The sequence below is a fragment of the Oncorhynchus tshawytscha genome, linkage group LG33, assembly GCF_018296145.1.
Source record: "Oncorhynchus tshawytscha isolate Ot180627B linkage group LG33, Otsh_v2.0, whole genome shotgun sequence".
Classification (NCBI taxonomy): domain Eukaryota; kingdom Metazoa; phylum Chordata; class Actinopteri; order Salmoniformes; family Salmonidae; genus Oncorhynchus; species Oncorhynchus tshawytscha.
In genome coordinates, this window is record NC_056461.1 from 4,176,947 (window position 1) to 4,193,219 (window position 16,273).

General features: G+C 47.1%; 1 protein-coding gene across 12 annotated transcripts in view; it reads left to right on the forward strand.

The window, feature by feature from the left end:
* LOC112230774 (calcium/calmodulin-dependent protein kinase type II subunit beta) overlaps positions 1-15,679 on the forward strand; it is a 64,639-nt gene extending 48,960 nt beyond the window's left edge. For 4 of the 12 annotated variants that reach the window (XM_042311060.1, XM_042311059.1, XM_042311063.1 and 1 more), the window contains 8 exons: positions 8,013-8,045; positions 9,420-9,479; positions 10,252-10,290; positions 10,824-10,869; positions 11,877-11,952; positions 12,303-12,397; positions 12,853-13,092; positions 13,229-15,679. In XM_042311060.1, the coding sequence (XP_042166994.1) occupies positions 8,013-8,045; positions 9,420-9,479; positions 10,252-10,290; positions 10,824-10,869; positions 11,877-11,952; positions 12,303-12,397; positions 12,853-13,088 (585 nt within the window). In that variant the 3' untranslated portion in view covers positions 13,089-13,092; positions 13,229-15,679. The remainder of the gene's footprint in view (positions 1-8,012; positions 8,046-9,419; positions 9,480-10,251; positions 10,291-10,823; positions 10,870-11,876; positions 11,953-12,302; positions 12,398-12,852; positions 13,093-13,228) is intronic. The other 8 variants (XM_042311061.1, XM_042311067.1, XM_042311062.1 and 5 more) reach the window with 2 other exon arrangements.
* The last annotated feature ends 594 nt before the right edge of the window (positions 15,680-16,273 follow it).

Here is a 16,273-nt window from a genome sequence, read left to right on the forward strand (position 1 = left end):
TAACTTAAATTGTAAATAGAAAAAAGGATTTGCCTCGTAATGTGTATGTTCTCAAACTATTACTGTCCATGTTATCCGCAAGGGTACGGATCCCACATTTGGACCATTATTGGAGTATGGGCAAGCCATTTTGATTCCCAGTTAAGTTATTTTTCAATTTTATGCCAAATAGAAAGTGTGTGAACATAAGCTGTTCTATAGAATAGAGTTTTAGATGGGTGAAAAATGAGTCGATGGAGTCTCGTCAGCCTTAAGGACAGATTCTGCTGGCTGTTACGAATCCCTTTGGCCCGACAGTCTGGGGGGGGGTAAACGAGACCCGTAACATAACTCACGCAAATTAGTGAAAATGTAACAGTGAGAACAAATAACCACGACAACTTAAATCTACCGTCAAACTCAGGGTTTATTAGTAAACACACGGTAATGGGCTGGACTCAAGGAGATAAACAATATCCAAAAACACCCCTAAGCTAGACTCGCCCATTTCAACCACAGCTAACTAACCAAAAATACAGTGGGTGGTCCGCCCAGTTCTAACCAGTGTATTTAGCAAAGTTTATCTACGGGTAGTGTATGCCCATGGGCGAACTGTCTGGTTACCCCCTTTTCCCCACCAAACAAACACCATAACCAAAAACTATACTCACAGTTGGGGACAAAGTGACATGTGACATGTATCCTAAAAAACACACACACACACACACACACACACACACACACACACACACACACACACACACACACACACACACACACACACACACACACACACACACACACACACACACACACACACACACACACACACACACACACACACTACAGACATATGGCATTTACAGAGAGATTGCTCCAGAGAAAACAACAGACAGGGTTTTAAACCAAGGGAAAGGAACTGTGATTGGGTAGGAGAAAAGGAGCAGGTGTCTTCTGATTAGCGACTGATTGGGGAATGATGATTGCCACCTGTGAGTAGGGGAGATGGAGAGAAAATAAATACACACAGGATACCCACAGAATACTTGGATCCGTAACACTGGCATTGGTACACTAACACAACATAGGATGTACACACAGATTACACACACTAAACGGTATCCCAGCCACATATTTCACCTGTGACCTTTGATCTGAGGCCAGAGCTGTCAGGTGTATAACCCATCCTCAACCTCTAATCCCCATCTTTCTCCCTCCATCTCCCACCATCTTTCCCTCTTTCTCTACCCCCTCTCTGTCCCCCCTCTCTCTCTCTCTCTCTGGGTGGCAGGGTGCTAATCTCAGATTATTTCTCTCATGATTAATCTGTCGTCATGTAATCTTTCTCTGTACAGCCATCTGCACTCCCCTCTCTTACTCTCTGTTCTCTCCGACATCACAGCAGCACTCTGCAAACTACACTAGAGCTACAGAGCCTAGGGGAAGTACACCCCTTGCACAGGTGGCACATTGTGCTGCCTTAAAATGTCATTAAAAAAGTGTAACGTAATGTTCTACACAACCAGATCCACATTTTCCAAGACGAAGAAAAAGTACAGAACTGTTTCTAAATGAAAGGTCTGGTGCAGTCAAAAAAACATGATGTCACCAGGCTGTCTGAACACCTGCTCCCACTCCATCCCAACAGGCTGGAATTTCAGGCAGTCTGAAAACCTGCTCTCACTCCATCCCAACAGGCTGGAATATCAGGCTGTCTGAACACCTGCTCCCACTCCATCCCAACAGGCTGGAATATCAGGCTGTCTGAAAACCTGCTCTCACTCCATCCCAACAGGCTGGAATTTCAGGCAGTCTGAAAACCTGCTCTCACTCCATCCCAACAGGCTGGAATATCAGGCTGTCTGAACACCTGCTCCCACTCCATCCCAACAGGCTGGAATATCAGGCTGTCTGAACACCTGCTCCCACTCCATCCCAACAGGCTGGAATATCAGGCTGTCTGAACACCTGCTCCCACTCCATCCCAACAGGCTGGAATTTCAGGCTGTCTGAACACCTGCTCCCAGTCCATCCCAACAGGCTGGAATATCAGGCTGTCTGAACACCTGCTCCCACTCCATCCCAACAGGCTGGAATATCAGGCTGTCTGAACACCTGCTCCCAGTCCATCCCAACAGGCTGGAATATCAGGCTGTCTGAACACCTGCTCCCACTCCATCCCAACAGGCTGGAATTTCAGGCTGTCTGAAAACCTGCTCTCACTCAATCCCAACAGGCTGGAATTTCAGGCTGTCTGAACACCTGCTCCCAGTCCATCCCAACAGGCTGGAATTTCAGGCTGTCAGAAAACCTGCTCCCACTCCATCCCAACAGGCTGGAATATCAGGCTGTCTGAACACCTGCTCCCACTCCATCCCAACAGGCTGGAATATCAGGCTGTCTGAACACCTGCTCCCACTCCATCCCAACAGGCTGGAATATCAGGCTGTCTGAACACCTGCTCCCACTCCATCCCAACAGGCTGGAATATCAGGCTGTCTGAACACCTGCTCCCACTCCATCCCAACAGGCTGGAATTTCAGGCTGTCTGAACACCTGCTCCCACTCCATCCCAACAGGCTGGAATATCAGGCTGTCTGAACACCTGCTCCCACTCCATCCCAACAGGCTGGAATATCAGGCTGTCTGAACACCTGCTCCCACTCCATCCCAACAGGCTGGAATTTCAGGCTGTCTGAACACCTGCTCCCACTCCATCCCAACAGGCTGGAATATCAGGCTGTCTGAACACCTGCTCCCACTCCATCCCAACAGGCTGGAATATCAGGCTGTCTGAACACCTGCTCCCAGTCCATCCCAACAGGCTGGAATATCAGGCAGTCTGAACACCTGATCCCACTCCATCCCAACAGGCTGGAATATCAGGCTGTCTGAACACCTGCTCCCACTCCATCCCAACAGGCTGGAATATCAGGCAGTCTGAACACCTGATCCCACTCCATCCCAACAGGCTGGAATATCAGGCTGTCTGAACACCTGCTCCCACTCCATCCCAACAGGCTGGAATATCAGGCTGTCTGAACACCTGCTCCCACTCCATCCCAACAGGCTGGAATATCAGGCTGTCTGAAAACCTGCTCTCACTCCATCCCAACAGGCTGGAATTTCAGGCAGTCTGAAAACCTGCTCTCACTCCATCCCAACAGGCTGGAATTTCAGGTGTCTGAAAACCTGCTCTCACTCCATCCCAACAGGCTGGAATTTCAGGCTGTCTGAACACCTGCTCCCAGTCCATCCCAACAGGCTGGAATTTCAGGCTGTCAGAAAACCTGCTCCCACTCCATCCCAACAGGCTGGAATATCAGGCTGTCTGAACACCTGCTCCCACTCCATCCCAACAGGCTGGAATATCAGGCTGTCTGAACACCTGCTCCCACTCCATCCCAACAGGCTGGAATATCAGGCTGTCTGAACACCTGCTCCCACTCCATCCCAACAGGCTGGAATATCAGGCTGTCTGAACACCTGCTCCCACTCCATCCCAACAGGCTGGAATATCAGGCTGTCTGAACACCTGCTCCCACTCCATCCCAACAGGCTGGAATATCAGGCTGTCTGAACACCTGCTCCCACTCCATCCCAACAGGCTGGAATATCAGGCTGTCTGAACACCTGCTCCCACTCCATCCCAACAGGCTGGAATTTCAGGCTGTCTGAACACCTGCTCCCAGTCCATCCCAACAGGCTGGAATATCAGGCTGTCTGAACACCTGCTCCCACTCCATCCCAACAGGCTGGAATATCAGGCTGTCTGAACACCTGCTCCCAGTCCATCCCAACAGGCTGGAATATCAGGCTGTCTGAACACCTGCTCCCACTCCATCCCAACAGGCTGGAATATCAGGCTGTCTGAACACCTGCTCCCACTCCATCCCAACAGGCTGGAATATCAGGCTGTCTGAACACCTGCTCCCACTCCATCCCAACAGGCTGGAATATCAGGCTGTCTGAACACCTGCTCCCACTCCATCCCAACAGGCTGGAATATCAGGCTGTCTGAACACCTGCTCCCACTCCATCCCAACAGGCTGGAATATCAGGCTGTCTGAACACCTGCTCCCACTCCATCCCAACAGGCTGGAATATCAGGCTGTCTGAACAACTCCATCCCAACAGGCTGGAATATCAGGCTGTCTGAACACCTGCTCCCACTCCATCCCAACAGGCTGGAATATCAGGCTGTCTGAACACCTGCTCCCACTCCATCCCAACAGGCTGGAATTTCAGGCTGTCTGAACACCTGCTCCCAGTCCATCCCAACAGGCTGGAATATCAGGCTGTCTGAACACCTGCTCCCACTCCATCCCAACAGGCTGGAATATCAGGCTGTCTGAACACCTGCTCCCACTCCATCCCAACAGGCTGGAATATCAGGCTGTCTGAACACCTGCTCCCACTCCATCCCAACAGGCTGGAATATCAGGCTGTCTGAACACCTGCTCCCACTCCATCCCAACAGGCTGGAATTTCAGGCTGTCTGAACACCTGCTCCCAGTCCATCCCAACAGGCTGGAATATCAGGCTGTCTGAACACCTGCTCCCACTCCATCCCAACAGGCTGGAATATCAGGCTGTCTGAACACCTGCTCCCAGTCCATCCCAACAGGCTGGAATATCAGGCTGTCTGAACACCTGCTCCCACTCCATCCCAACAGGCTGGAATATCAGGCAGTCTGAACACCTGCTCCCACTCCATCCCAACAGGCTGGAATATCAGGCAGTCTGAACACCTGCTCCCACTCCATCCCAACAGGCTGGAATATCAGGCTGTCTGAACACCTGCTCCCACTCCATCCCAACAGGCTGGAATATCAGGCTGTCTGAACACCTGCTCCCACTCCATCCCAACAGGCTGGAATATCAGGCTGTCTGAACACCTGCTCCCACTCCATCCCAACAGGCTGGAATATCAGGCTGTCTGAACACCTGCTCCTACTCCATCCCAACAGGCTGGAATATCAGGCTGTCTGAACACCTGCTCCCACTCCATCCCAACAGGCTGGAATATCAGGCTGTCTGAACACCTGCTCCCACTCCATCCCAACAGGCTGGAATATCAGGCTGTCTGAACACCTGCTCCCACTCCATCCCAACAGGCTGGAATATCAGGCTGTCTGAACACCTGCTCCCACTCCATCCCAACAGGCTGGAATATCAGGCTGTCTGAACACCTGCTCCCACTCCATCCCAACAGGCTGGAATATCAGGCTGTCTGAACACCTGCTCCTACTCCATCCCAACAGGCTGGAATATCAGGCTGTCTGAACACCTGCTCCCACTCCATCCCAACAGGCTGGAATATCAGGCTGTCTGAACACCTGCTCCCACTCCATCCCAACAGGCTGGAATTTCAGGCTGTCTGAACACCTGCTCCCAGTCCATCCCAACAGGCTGGAATATCAGGCTGTCTGAACACCTGCTCCCAGTCCATCCCAACAGGCTGGAATATCAGGCAGTCTGAACACCTGCTCCCACTCCATCCCAACAGGCTGGAATATCAGGCTGTCTGAACACCTGCTCCCACTCCATCCCAACAGGCTGGAATATCAGGCTGTCTGAACACCTGCTCCCACTCCATCCCAACAGGCTGGAATATCAGGCTGTCTGAACACCTGCTCCCACTCCATCCCAACAGGCTGGAATATCAGGCTGTCTGAACACCTGCTCCTACTCCATCCCAACAGGCTGGAATATCAGGCTGTCTGAACACCTGCTCCCACTCCATCCCAACAGGCTGGAATATCAGGCTGTCTGAACACCTGCTCCCACTCCATCCCAATAGGCTGGAATTTCAGGCTGTCTGAACACCTGCTCCCAGTCCATCCCAACAGGCTGGAATATCAGGCTGTCTGAACACCTGCTCCCACTCCATCCCAACAGGCTGGAATATCAGGCTGTCTGAACACCTGCTCCCACTCCATCCCAACAGGCTGGAATATCAGGCTGTCTGAACACCTGCTCCCACTCCATCCCAACAGGCTGGAATATCAGGCTGTCTGAACACCTGCTCCCACTCCATCCCAACAGGCTGGAATTTCAGGCTGTCTGAACACCTGCTCCCAGTCCATCCCAACAGGCTGGAATATCAGGCTGTCTGAACACCTGCTCCCACTCCATCCCAACAGGCTGGAATATCAGGCTGTCTGAACACCTGCTCCCAGTCCATCCCAACAGGCTGGAATATCAGGCTGTCTGAACACCTGCTCCCACTCCATCCCAACAGGCTGGAATATCAGGCAGTCTGAACACCTGCTCCCACTCCATCCCAACAGGCTGGAATATCAGGCAGTCTGAACACCTGCTCCCACTCCATCCCAACAGGCTGGAATATCAGGCTGTCTGAACACCTGCTCCCACTCCATCCCAACAGGCTGGAATATCAGGCTGTCTGAACACCTGCTCCCACTCCATCCCAACAGGCTGGAATATCAGGCAGTCTGAACACCTGCTCCCACTCCATCCCAACAGGCTGGAATATCAGGCTGTCTGAACACCTGCTCCCACTCCATCCCAACAGGCTGGAATATCAGGCTGTCTGAACACCTGCTCCCACTCCATCCCAACAGGCTGGAATATCAGGCTGTCTGAAAACCTGCTCCCACTCCATCCCAACAGGCTGGAATATCAGGCAGTCTGAACACCTGCTCCCAGTCCATCCCAACAGACACTAAAAGGGCATTTTCAGAAATGTCATTGTCATGGAGTGTTGGTCAGGATCCAAATAAATATTGAAGGCGCAACACCCAGGTCTTTTGAACACCTAATCCTGGGATAGAGTTGTATTTTCCAGGAGAGAGGAAGGAAGGGCATAATCACGTTTTTTTATGTAAAACACTCACTAAAACGGCTTTCCAAAAGTGTTCCTGAGGGGTCCAGTGTAAGTGCTGGCTTAAACCTCCTTGAAAATCAGAGACACGGTTTGAATACTGCAGTCCATCAATGACTCCCAACCCAATGGAGCTTGAGCAATTTTGACAAAAACAATGGATATACTGTATGCTGCCCTGAGAGTTGGTAGAATCTTATTCAAAATGGTTCACAGCTGTAATTGCTGCCAAAGGTGCTTCCACCAAGTGTTAACTCTAGGGTGTGAAGACATGCAATCAAGACATCTTAGGTTTCATCTTTTAATTTTTTTTTAGAAAATGTTAGAATGTTAGAATGTTAGAAAATGTTCTATAGTTTTCTATAGTTCTATAGTGCTTGTGTAGATCAATAGGGAAAAAATGCAAATGTAATAAATTGTTAGATTTCATTTTAGGCAAAAAATGTGACAACTGTGCAAGGGGTGTGTAGACTTTCACTAGGCACTGTACTTGGGTTCAGAACACACACACACACACTACTGTATTTCCCTATGAGCAACGGGCAGTTGTGATCTATCTGTGCAGCCCTGTGGTTACATACTGTAACTAACAGGAATGGACCAGGACCACTTACTCTACCTCTTTTCCTCTCTCTGTCTGAATCATCCATTCATCTATCCTCTCCAACCCTCTCTCTCCCCATCAACCCCCGCCACCACTCTCCACCACCTCAAGGATGAAATGGGTTCTCCTACACTGGGTTGGGTGTGTTTGAGTGTGCATGTGTGTGTGTGTGTGTTCTGATGGATGAGAATGCTACTCTTGCTCTGTGTCTGAACTTTGGGAACCAGGAAGACAGACATAGAAGCTACAATATCATCCGCTGCACCACTGGCGTCGCTTAGCATTCATATCAATACACACACACGTTTTTTTCTCAAATTGTTGCTATGGGGCAGTATTCTACATCCACTAGCTATATATCCATTCCATTTATATCCACCATATAGGAGCATAATTGGTGTCTGGTCTCTTACATTTCAATGATTGTGTTTGATTATTTGATTATTTCTATATTGTTCTAGGATCATTTGTGTAACTGTAAATCATTCCTTTTGACATCCACACTTATCCTCAGCATTCTTCATACCCCTTATGGTGTTCATGTCCGTCTCACTCTCTCCTCCATCTCATCACTTCATCCAGAGATGGAAATCCAGACCCAAAATTCACATCTTGGTGAGGATATCATTGTATCCCTCTTCCCCCCCCCTCTTCTCCTCTCCCTCCTCCCCTGTTTCTTTCCTCTTCTTCTCTCTCCACCTCCTCTCTTTCTCCCTTCTTCTCTCTCTCTCTCTCCATCCTCTTTTCCTCCTCTCCTCTCTTCCCTTAACTCCTCTTCTCCTGTCTGCCTTCTCTATCACATTTTCAATTGTCTCTTACTCATCCTCTCTTCATGAGTCACTTGTCAGTGAATGGTCATTCAGACAGTCCACCTGAGAGTGAGAGAGACAGACAGATATGCTGATGCAGAGATGTTGCTACGGGTTTGACATGAAGTATTACCCGACTTGGTATGAGGGGCCATTCTCCCAAACACAATCAGTTATGTGTGTGTGTGTGTGTGTGTGTGTCTGTGTGTGTCTGTGTGTCTGTGTGTGTGTGTGTGTGTGTGTGTGTGTGTGTGTGTGTGTGTGTGTGTGTGTGTGTGTCTGTGTGTGTCTGTGTCTGTGTGTGTCTGTGTCTGTGTCTGTGTCTGTGTCTGTGTGTGTGCCTGTGTGTCTGTGTGTGTGTGTGTGTCTGTGTGTCTGTGTGTCTGTGTGTGTGTGTCTGTGTGTGTGTGTGTGTGTGTGTGTGTCTGTGTCTGTGTGTGTGTGTGTGTGTGTGTGTGTCTGTGTGTGTGTTTTCTCTAAAGTGCCTGTGTTCTGGTTTATGTTGTTGGTCTTGGTCAAATATACCAAGTTCCAGGTTCCACTAAAACTTCTGATATGCTTTGATATGATTGATGGAATTGGAGTGCATCTCGCTACATCTCACACATGCTCATTGGGTAGGTGGTACAGCGGAAGGGGAGTGGTGGGTATGGGTAGGGTCGCAGATGAAGAGACCTAATCCAATTCAGCTCTAAACCATTTGATCTGTTGAACTTCCAGTTGATCAGACTTGTGTTATATGAGCTGTAGGTTGTCTATCTATCTCGGTTCAATCACTTCTAACCCAGCCCACACACACTAACCACACCCTTCGATAGCCTCAATCACTTCTAATCCCGCCCGCCCGCCCACAGACACTAACCATGCCCTCTGATAGGCTGGCTGCACACTAACATCCGGTTGTTTACGAACCCGCTGAGGCTAATATGGCTGAGGTCTGAGGAAATGGACTCATTCAATTGCACTGGACTGATATACTGGGCAGGATCAATACTGTGAGTCAGTGGGTGTGCAGCCAGCCTATCAGAGGGTGGTCCGGGGGTGGCAGCTTAACCACTAGACCAGCCTCTGGCACATATGCCTTTTATCTAACCTCACCCACATCCTTACACCCACATCTCTCACTTTCCCTGTCTGTTGTACCATAATTTAACCCATTTCTTTTGGTTCACTGCTGCAGCCTAACAGCACGAGAAACAGCACAGTCACCAGCCCCAAAGGAACCCCCCCTGCTGCACTGGTACACTCCTCCTTTATATATCACTCCGTCTCCCTCTGTCTCTGTTCAACTTTATTCTCAATTTCCTCTGTGTTTTTGTTGGTCTGTATCTGTTTTTCTCACTGTCTGTCTGTGTCTGTTTATCTTTCTCTCACCATATCAGTCTGTCGGTCGATCTGTCTTTGTCTCTGCATCTGTCTCTCTTTCTGTCTCTGTCTTTGTCTTTGCCCGTCTTAACCCCTCATTGCCTACCTGTCAGTATTGGTTCTGTGTGCATGTGATTATTTGCATGTGTGTTTGTGTGTGTGACTATGTGTACATAGTCACACACACACAGGTTGTAATAGCTTTCAGGTGCCATCATCGAGTAGCTACCATGACTAACTGGTTGAAGCGCAGTCACCAGTCATTGCCCTGTGACATTTGGTCTATTTGTGGGTGATGGTGTTGTTGTGTGTCACTCAAGTGACGATATGGGTGCTGGCTGGCTTTGGGTTTTGATTTGGGTTCATTTTAGGTTCTTGCCAGTGTGAGAATGCATGGCTATGCGAGACAAATTTGGGGATTTAGTTTTCTTAGAGGAATTCTTCATATGACCAACATCCTTCCATTAAGCCTTTGATAACCCTTTTCACAGGGGAAAATGTCTCTCTCTCTTCCTTAAATGTAACCAGTCTTCTTCTCTCACTCTCTCCCTCCATATCTCTTTCTCTCTCTTTTCTCCGCTCCCTATTTCATCTCTTATGAGTCTCTCTCTCTGTTTGTTCCCCCCTCCCTCTCTATCTCTCTACAGGAGCCTCAGACCACTGTTATCCATGTGGATAGGAACAAGGTACATCCTTCTTCCTTCTTTTTCTCTACGCCTTTCAATCCTCTCATCTTTGTCTTCTCTTGCTTTGTCCGTGGCAAGCTGGTGTGTTAGCGTATTATAGCGCATGCATGCGCACGTGTGTGTGAGTGAGTGAGTGTGTCAGTGCGTGCGTGTCTATTATGACTCCTGGTTGGAGAGTGTTGTGTGGGTTGTAGGTCTGGTCTTTGTGTTTTTTTTAGGTCTGGTGATCCTGCATTCCGCAGTCAGACAGACCTGGGAACAGCTGCTTTGTATAATCACATTGACACAAAACATTATGTGGAGATATATTGTCCACTATCGCCACCTTGTGGAAGTAAATGGAACCAAAATCTGATGGTTTAGACTGGTATAGATCACTGCATGTATGACAGCACACTGGATGTGTGTCATATTTAAGGTGGACAGCAGGCGTGTGTGTGTGTGTGTGTGTGTGTGTGTGTGTGTGTGTGTGTGCGCATGTGTGTCTGCTGATATGTGATATGTGTCATTGACATGTCTCTCTGTGTCTACAGGACTCATCTGACAGCAACACCACTATTGAGGACGAGGATGTGAAACGTGAGTCTCACACACACACACACACACACACACAGAAAAGAGGGAGAGTAAAAAGGGAGGAGAGGGGAAGGAGAGAGGAAGGAAGGGCATTTGAGGATGTCCAGCTGCTAAGTATACATTAATCTCTTCTGCTGGCCTGCTGAAAGAGAGAAAGAGCAAGGGATAGGGGGAGGGATAAAGGGATAGAGGGAGATGGACCTTCCCTGGTAAGTCTTATCTATGTACAGGAATAGCATGATGAGCTCAACTTGCCACACAGGCAATGAGAGAGGGTAGAGGGAAGGAGAAAGGGACAGAGCGAAAGAGGAGTAGGAGAACAGAGCGGGAACAGAAAGACAGACAGAGAGGGATACGAGGAAAGGGACAGAGCAAAAGAGGAGTAGGAGAACAGAGCGGGAACAGAAAGACAGACAGAGGGATACGAGGAAAGGGAGAGAAGGAGGAGAATAAAAGAGAAGAGAAAGCCACAGAAAAGAGAGGAAGAGAGTCAAAGAAAGAAAGGAGTTCTCCATTGAGGATGAAAGACTTTTCCAGGGAAGGTTCTAGTGACTGTAGCCCAGTGGACTATATCTCGTCAAGTTGTTCTATTGGAGAGGTCTTCATTCTGCATGGCCCTGCAAATACCTCTATGGAAACCTGAGTGGCAAGACTGTACATTATGGGTGAGTGTGTATACCATGCTAGGAAAGAGTGTGTGAGGGTACTTATGCGTGGCTCAGAGGATGAGAGAGGGCGATGAGAGAGCAATAAAAAGCGAGATGATTGAGAGGATTTGCCAACATGAATAGCAAGCAGTCTGGTGAGTAACTGCTATGACAACAACCCTCACTCTGTAGTTGAGTTACACAATGCAGTGTGTGTTTGTGACTGTGTGACTGTGTTTTGTATGTGTGAATGTACAGTATGTGTGTGAGCTTCTGCTGTGTGTTCGAAAGTGTAACAATGTGTTGCTCAACCGTTTTACTGTCCCGTACCTGTGGTCACTATGTTATTGGTTCCCTCTGCAGTGCGAAAACAGGAGATCATCAAGATCACTGAGCAGCTGATTGAAGCTGTCAACAATGGAGACTTTGAGGCCTACGCGTGAGTACACTACAACTCGCAGCCTGCACCTTACCATAACACTACACATCTGAGCCTGCACCTGACCCCAAAACTGCAACTCCCAGACTGCACCTCACCCTAATAATGTCTGCTATATTATTGTGCGTAATGAGGTAATTTTCCCAGAGATCAGTGCATTTTAGCTAAGGCAAAATGGTGCCCTATTACTCCTAGCCTGCGCCTCACTATAACAATACAACTCCCATTCTGCACCTCATCATCATCCTACATCTAGAGGTTCTATACTGAAATTGCTTGAGCCTGAGCTGTTGCTTTGAGCTGATTTGTTGTGAGCGGATGTGTTGTATTGTGTTGTGTGTTTTCAACAGGAAGATCTGTGACCCATGCCTGACGTCATTTGAGCCGGAGGCCCTGGGGAACCTAGTGGAGGGCATGGACTTTCACCGGTTCTACTTCGACAACCGTAAGACAAGTATTACACAACCACTACACAACCATTACACAACCATAATAAGACAACAAGTGTAGACAACCGTAAGACAACCATTACACAACCACAAACAACAACAGGTACCACAAACAAACCTTTCTCGCCCCCCACCACACAACAACTACACAACTATTACACAGCCACTACACAACACAGCCACTACACAACCATTACACAACCACAAACAACAACAGGTACCACAAACAAACCTTTCTCGCCCCCACCACACAACAACTACACAACTATTATACAGCCACTACACAACACAGCCACTACACAACTATTACACAACCACAAACAACAACAGGTACCACAAACAAACCTTTCTCGCCCCCCCACCACACAACAACTACACAACTAATACACAGCCACTACACAACACAGCCACTACACAACTATTACACAACCTTTAACATTTCTCCCTCTAGTTCTCTCTAAGAACAGTAAGCCCATCCACACCACCATCCTCAACCCTCACGTCCACCTGATTGGTGAAGACGCCGCCTGCATTGCCTACATCCGGCTCACGCAATTTGTCGATGGCACGGGCCGCCCACGCTCCAGCCAATCAGAGGAGACGAGGGTGTGGCATCGCCGGGAGAGCAAGTGGCAGAACGTTCACTTCCACTGCTCTGGAGCACCGGCCGCACCGCTGCAGCAGTAAACTGGTACACATAAACACATAAACACACACAAAACCATGTACACGCTCATTCTCTCACTCACTCTCTCTCTCACTCACTCACTCACTCACTCACTCACTCACTCACTGTATACGTGTGTGTGTGTGCTTTTGTCTTCCAGGAGGAGTAAGAGAGAGGGGAAAGGGAGAAAGAGAGTTGTAGAGTGAGAGAGGAGAGGAGGATGGAGAGAGATACCTGCCCCCCCCAGCAGCGCTCCCTAATGGCCAGTGCATGCTACTGCAGCGCAACAACACACAACCTCAACCCCTCCTGGACGGACACACACACACTAGCTGCAGCATCTGACTGCTACTGCAACCATATCAATCCATTAGAAATGTTTTCAGACTCAAACCAACAGTCCTGTATTCAAGCTCTCCTCTCCCTCTCTCCCTCTGCTATAGACCCACCCCTGGCACACATACATATAGGATCTACAGTTTAAATCAAGTGTATTACTGTATTATTATTTATATTATTACTACTATTGTTGTTATTATTATTATTACTATTATTGCTGCAAGTAAGTTGTTGTTATATTGAAACTTTACAATATCTTTAATGGTCCAGTTGAAACTCTTTAAAGTGGTTTGTCCCTGGTTTGTTCTTAAAGGCAAGCATGACTTCTCCAGTGTTATTCCCAGTGACTATTGTTGAGCTGTTCTCCTCTAAGTCACATTTTTACATAACACATGCCCGCATACCAAAATTAGCTACTCAAAATGGTGTTGAGTTACAATTTGCGGGCTTGCATTTTGTCCTGCTTATTTTCACGATGCAAAGAATGGACATTTTCTGTAGCTAATGGCATTTTAGCCACTAGTACTTGTGTACAGTTTAAAGCTGCTTCCCAGCTGGCGTATGAACTGACCACACACACAACAAACCCATTGGATTAGTGTAGTGGTGTGTTTTTCCTGCTGTTTTGCTTGTCTTTTATTCCGAAATAGGGATACAGGCTACCCTCTAATAAGCTGTATGCTCCCGCACCCCCACCCCTTTGGCGCGAGAAGACAAGGGAAGACGATGCAGCATGTACCTTTCTATATTGTTGTTCTTATTACTTGATTCTCTGTGTGTTGAGCGTTGCAAGTAATCACTGACTATACCTTACGTTTGAAATGATTACACACTATACTACAGTTTCATCGTGGTGACTATACTGCATTATTTGCATGAATTTGAAACATGACGATACATTTGGTGTTATTGTTAATTGTGTGGATTTTTTACTGAATGCTGGTGATCTATGAACTCCTATGTCTATTTTCTGAACTTTGTAAAGTGCATCAAAGTATTTTTGTCTGGAGAGAATACCATCATGAGGATGATGATGAGGATGATGATGATGACAAATGTGTAATGATGATGCTGATAAACATGCTTTTGTACAGGCTCTATTGCTGAGGCAGAGTGGGTTGGTCACTAACAGTGTTTCATAGGGTTATTGGTATGATTTTATTGTGAACAGATATGGTACCTATATATATCCAGTGGCATCATTTATAAAATGTTAGTACGCACAGATTTGATCATAAATTGTCCATATGGCAAAATCCACATCAACGATGTGATGATAATATGCAATAGATTTAGATTTTGCATTAAGTTTTGTGATTTATAAATGAAAAGTGCTTTTTTGTGAACAACTATTTATGGGTGTTGACATTTAATCATATTTTAAGAAATTATTATACAATTGTGTGATGGCAGAAATGTACTATAGGAACGAAAAACTTTTATAAATGAATGCCCTGGTCCAGGGGACCCACATGGTGTGCACTGCAGGCTTTTGTTCCAGCCCAGCACTAACACACCTGATTCACCTAATCAAGGGCTTGATTGTTAATTGATGAGTTGAATCGGTGCATCAGTGCTGGGCTGGAACAACAACCTGCACATCGTGTGGTTCAGTAGAGTGTACCAGTATGTAGTGTCCCTCCCTCCCTGTTGACTTGTTGTCTGGCAATGCACTTAATCCTAGGACCCCTAGGGGGAGCCACTATATACACTGAAGCACCTTTATCTAAAAGGTTTAGAAATTGGGTTAAACATTTGGGCTTGTCCTAGGACCTGCCCTGGCATACACACACTTTAAGGCTCCAGTCACACACAGGGCCATGCACTTTTGTGTTTTTCCAGTAAACCCTCACCTGTGTAGTCTCAGTAATAGGATCAGAGCTAATCAGGCCAGCTAACACCTTCAGGTTAAGGTCACTCAGAGAGATGGCATTACCTCACACGGTCATTGATTAAACGAAAACTGTTTGTGTACGTGCGTGTATATTCGTCCTATCCAGCTCTAGTTACATAAAGCCAACCGCTCCAGTATTAGTAGAGTCCTGTTAGTCCTAACCTTCATTTTAAGTCAGTTGTGGGCTTGCCATCAGACTCACATCATCCACTTTCACAAGATGGAGTTTGTAAATGTCAATCCAATATTTCTCTTCTTGGTTCTTCTTCAGTGACGATGAATTCTGTTCTTCCAATGAGCATTCCTCTATAATAATGTTATGTGTTGAGGTGTTATACAATATGTTACCAATAAAGAGAACTCTTGTCAATGCTAAGATCAGCTGTGTCTGGATCTCTTCCTGACACCAAGGGAATCACACACATCTACTAAATCATATTGGGAGCAGAATAAGCACTATTGGCTGAAACCTTGTGTGTGTGTTTTTTTTTTACACTTCCTCTTCCAATTATAATGTGGGAAGGTCAAAATAATGAAAACATATCTAGCAAATCTATTAATTGTAAAATGTTGTTTACTTATCCTTGCCATGATCGTACCTGATGATAATTTTGTTGCTAACGTACGATCTGGGTCACCGGTTTGCCTGGGAGGGGGTCCCCGGGCAAGAAAAGGTTGAATACCCCTAAATAGGTACAGTGGCGCAAAAAAGGATTTAGTCAGCCACCAATTGTGCAAGTTCTCCCACTTAAAAAGATGAGAGAGGCCTGTCATTTTCATCATAGGTACACTTCAACTATGTATTTATTTATTTTTATTTTACCTTTATTTAACTAGGCAAGTCAGTTAAGAACAAATTCTTATTTTCAATGACGGCCTAGGAACAGTGGGTTAACTGCCTGTTCAGGGGCAAAACGACAGATTTGTACCTTGTCAGAAATCCAGAAAATCACATTGTAGGATTTTTAATGA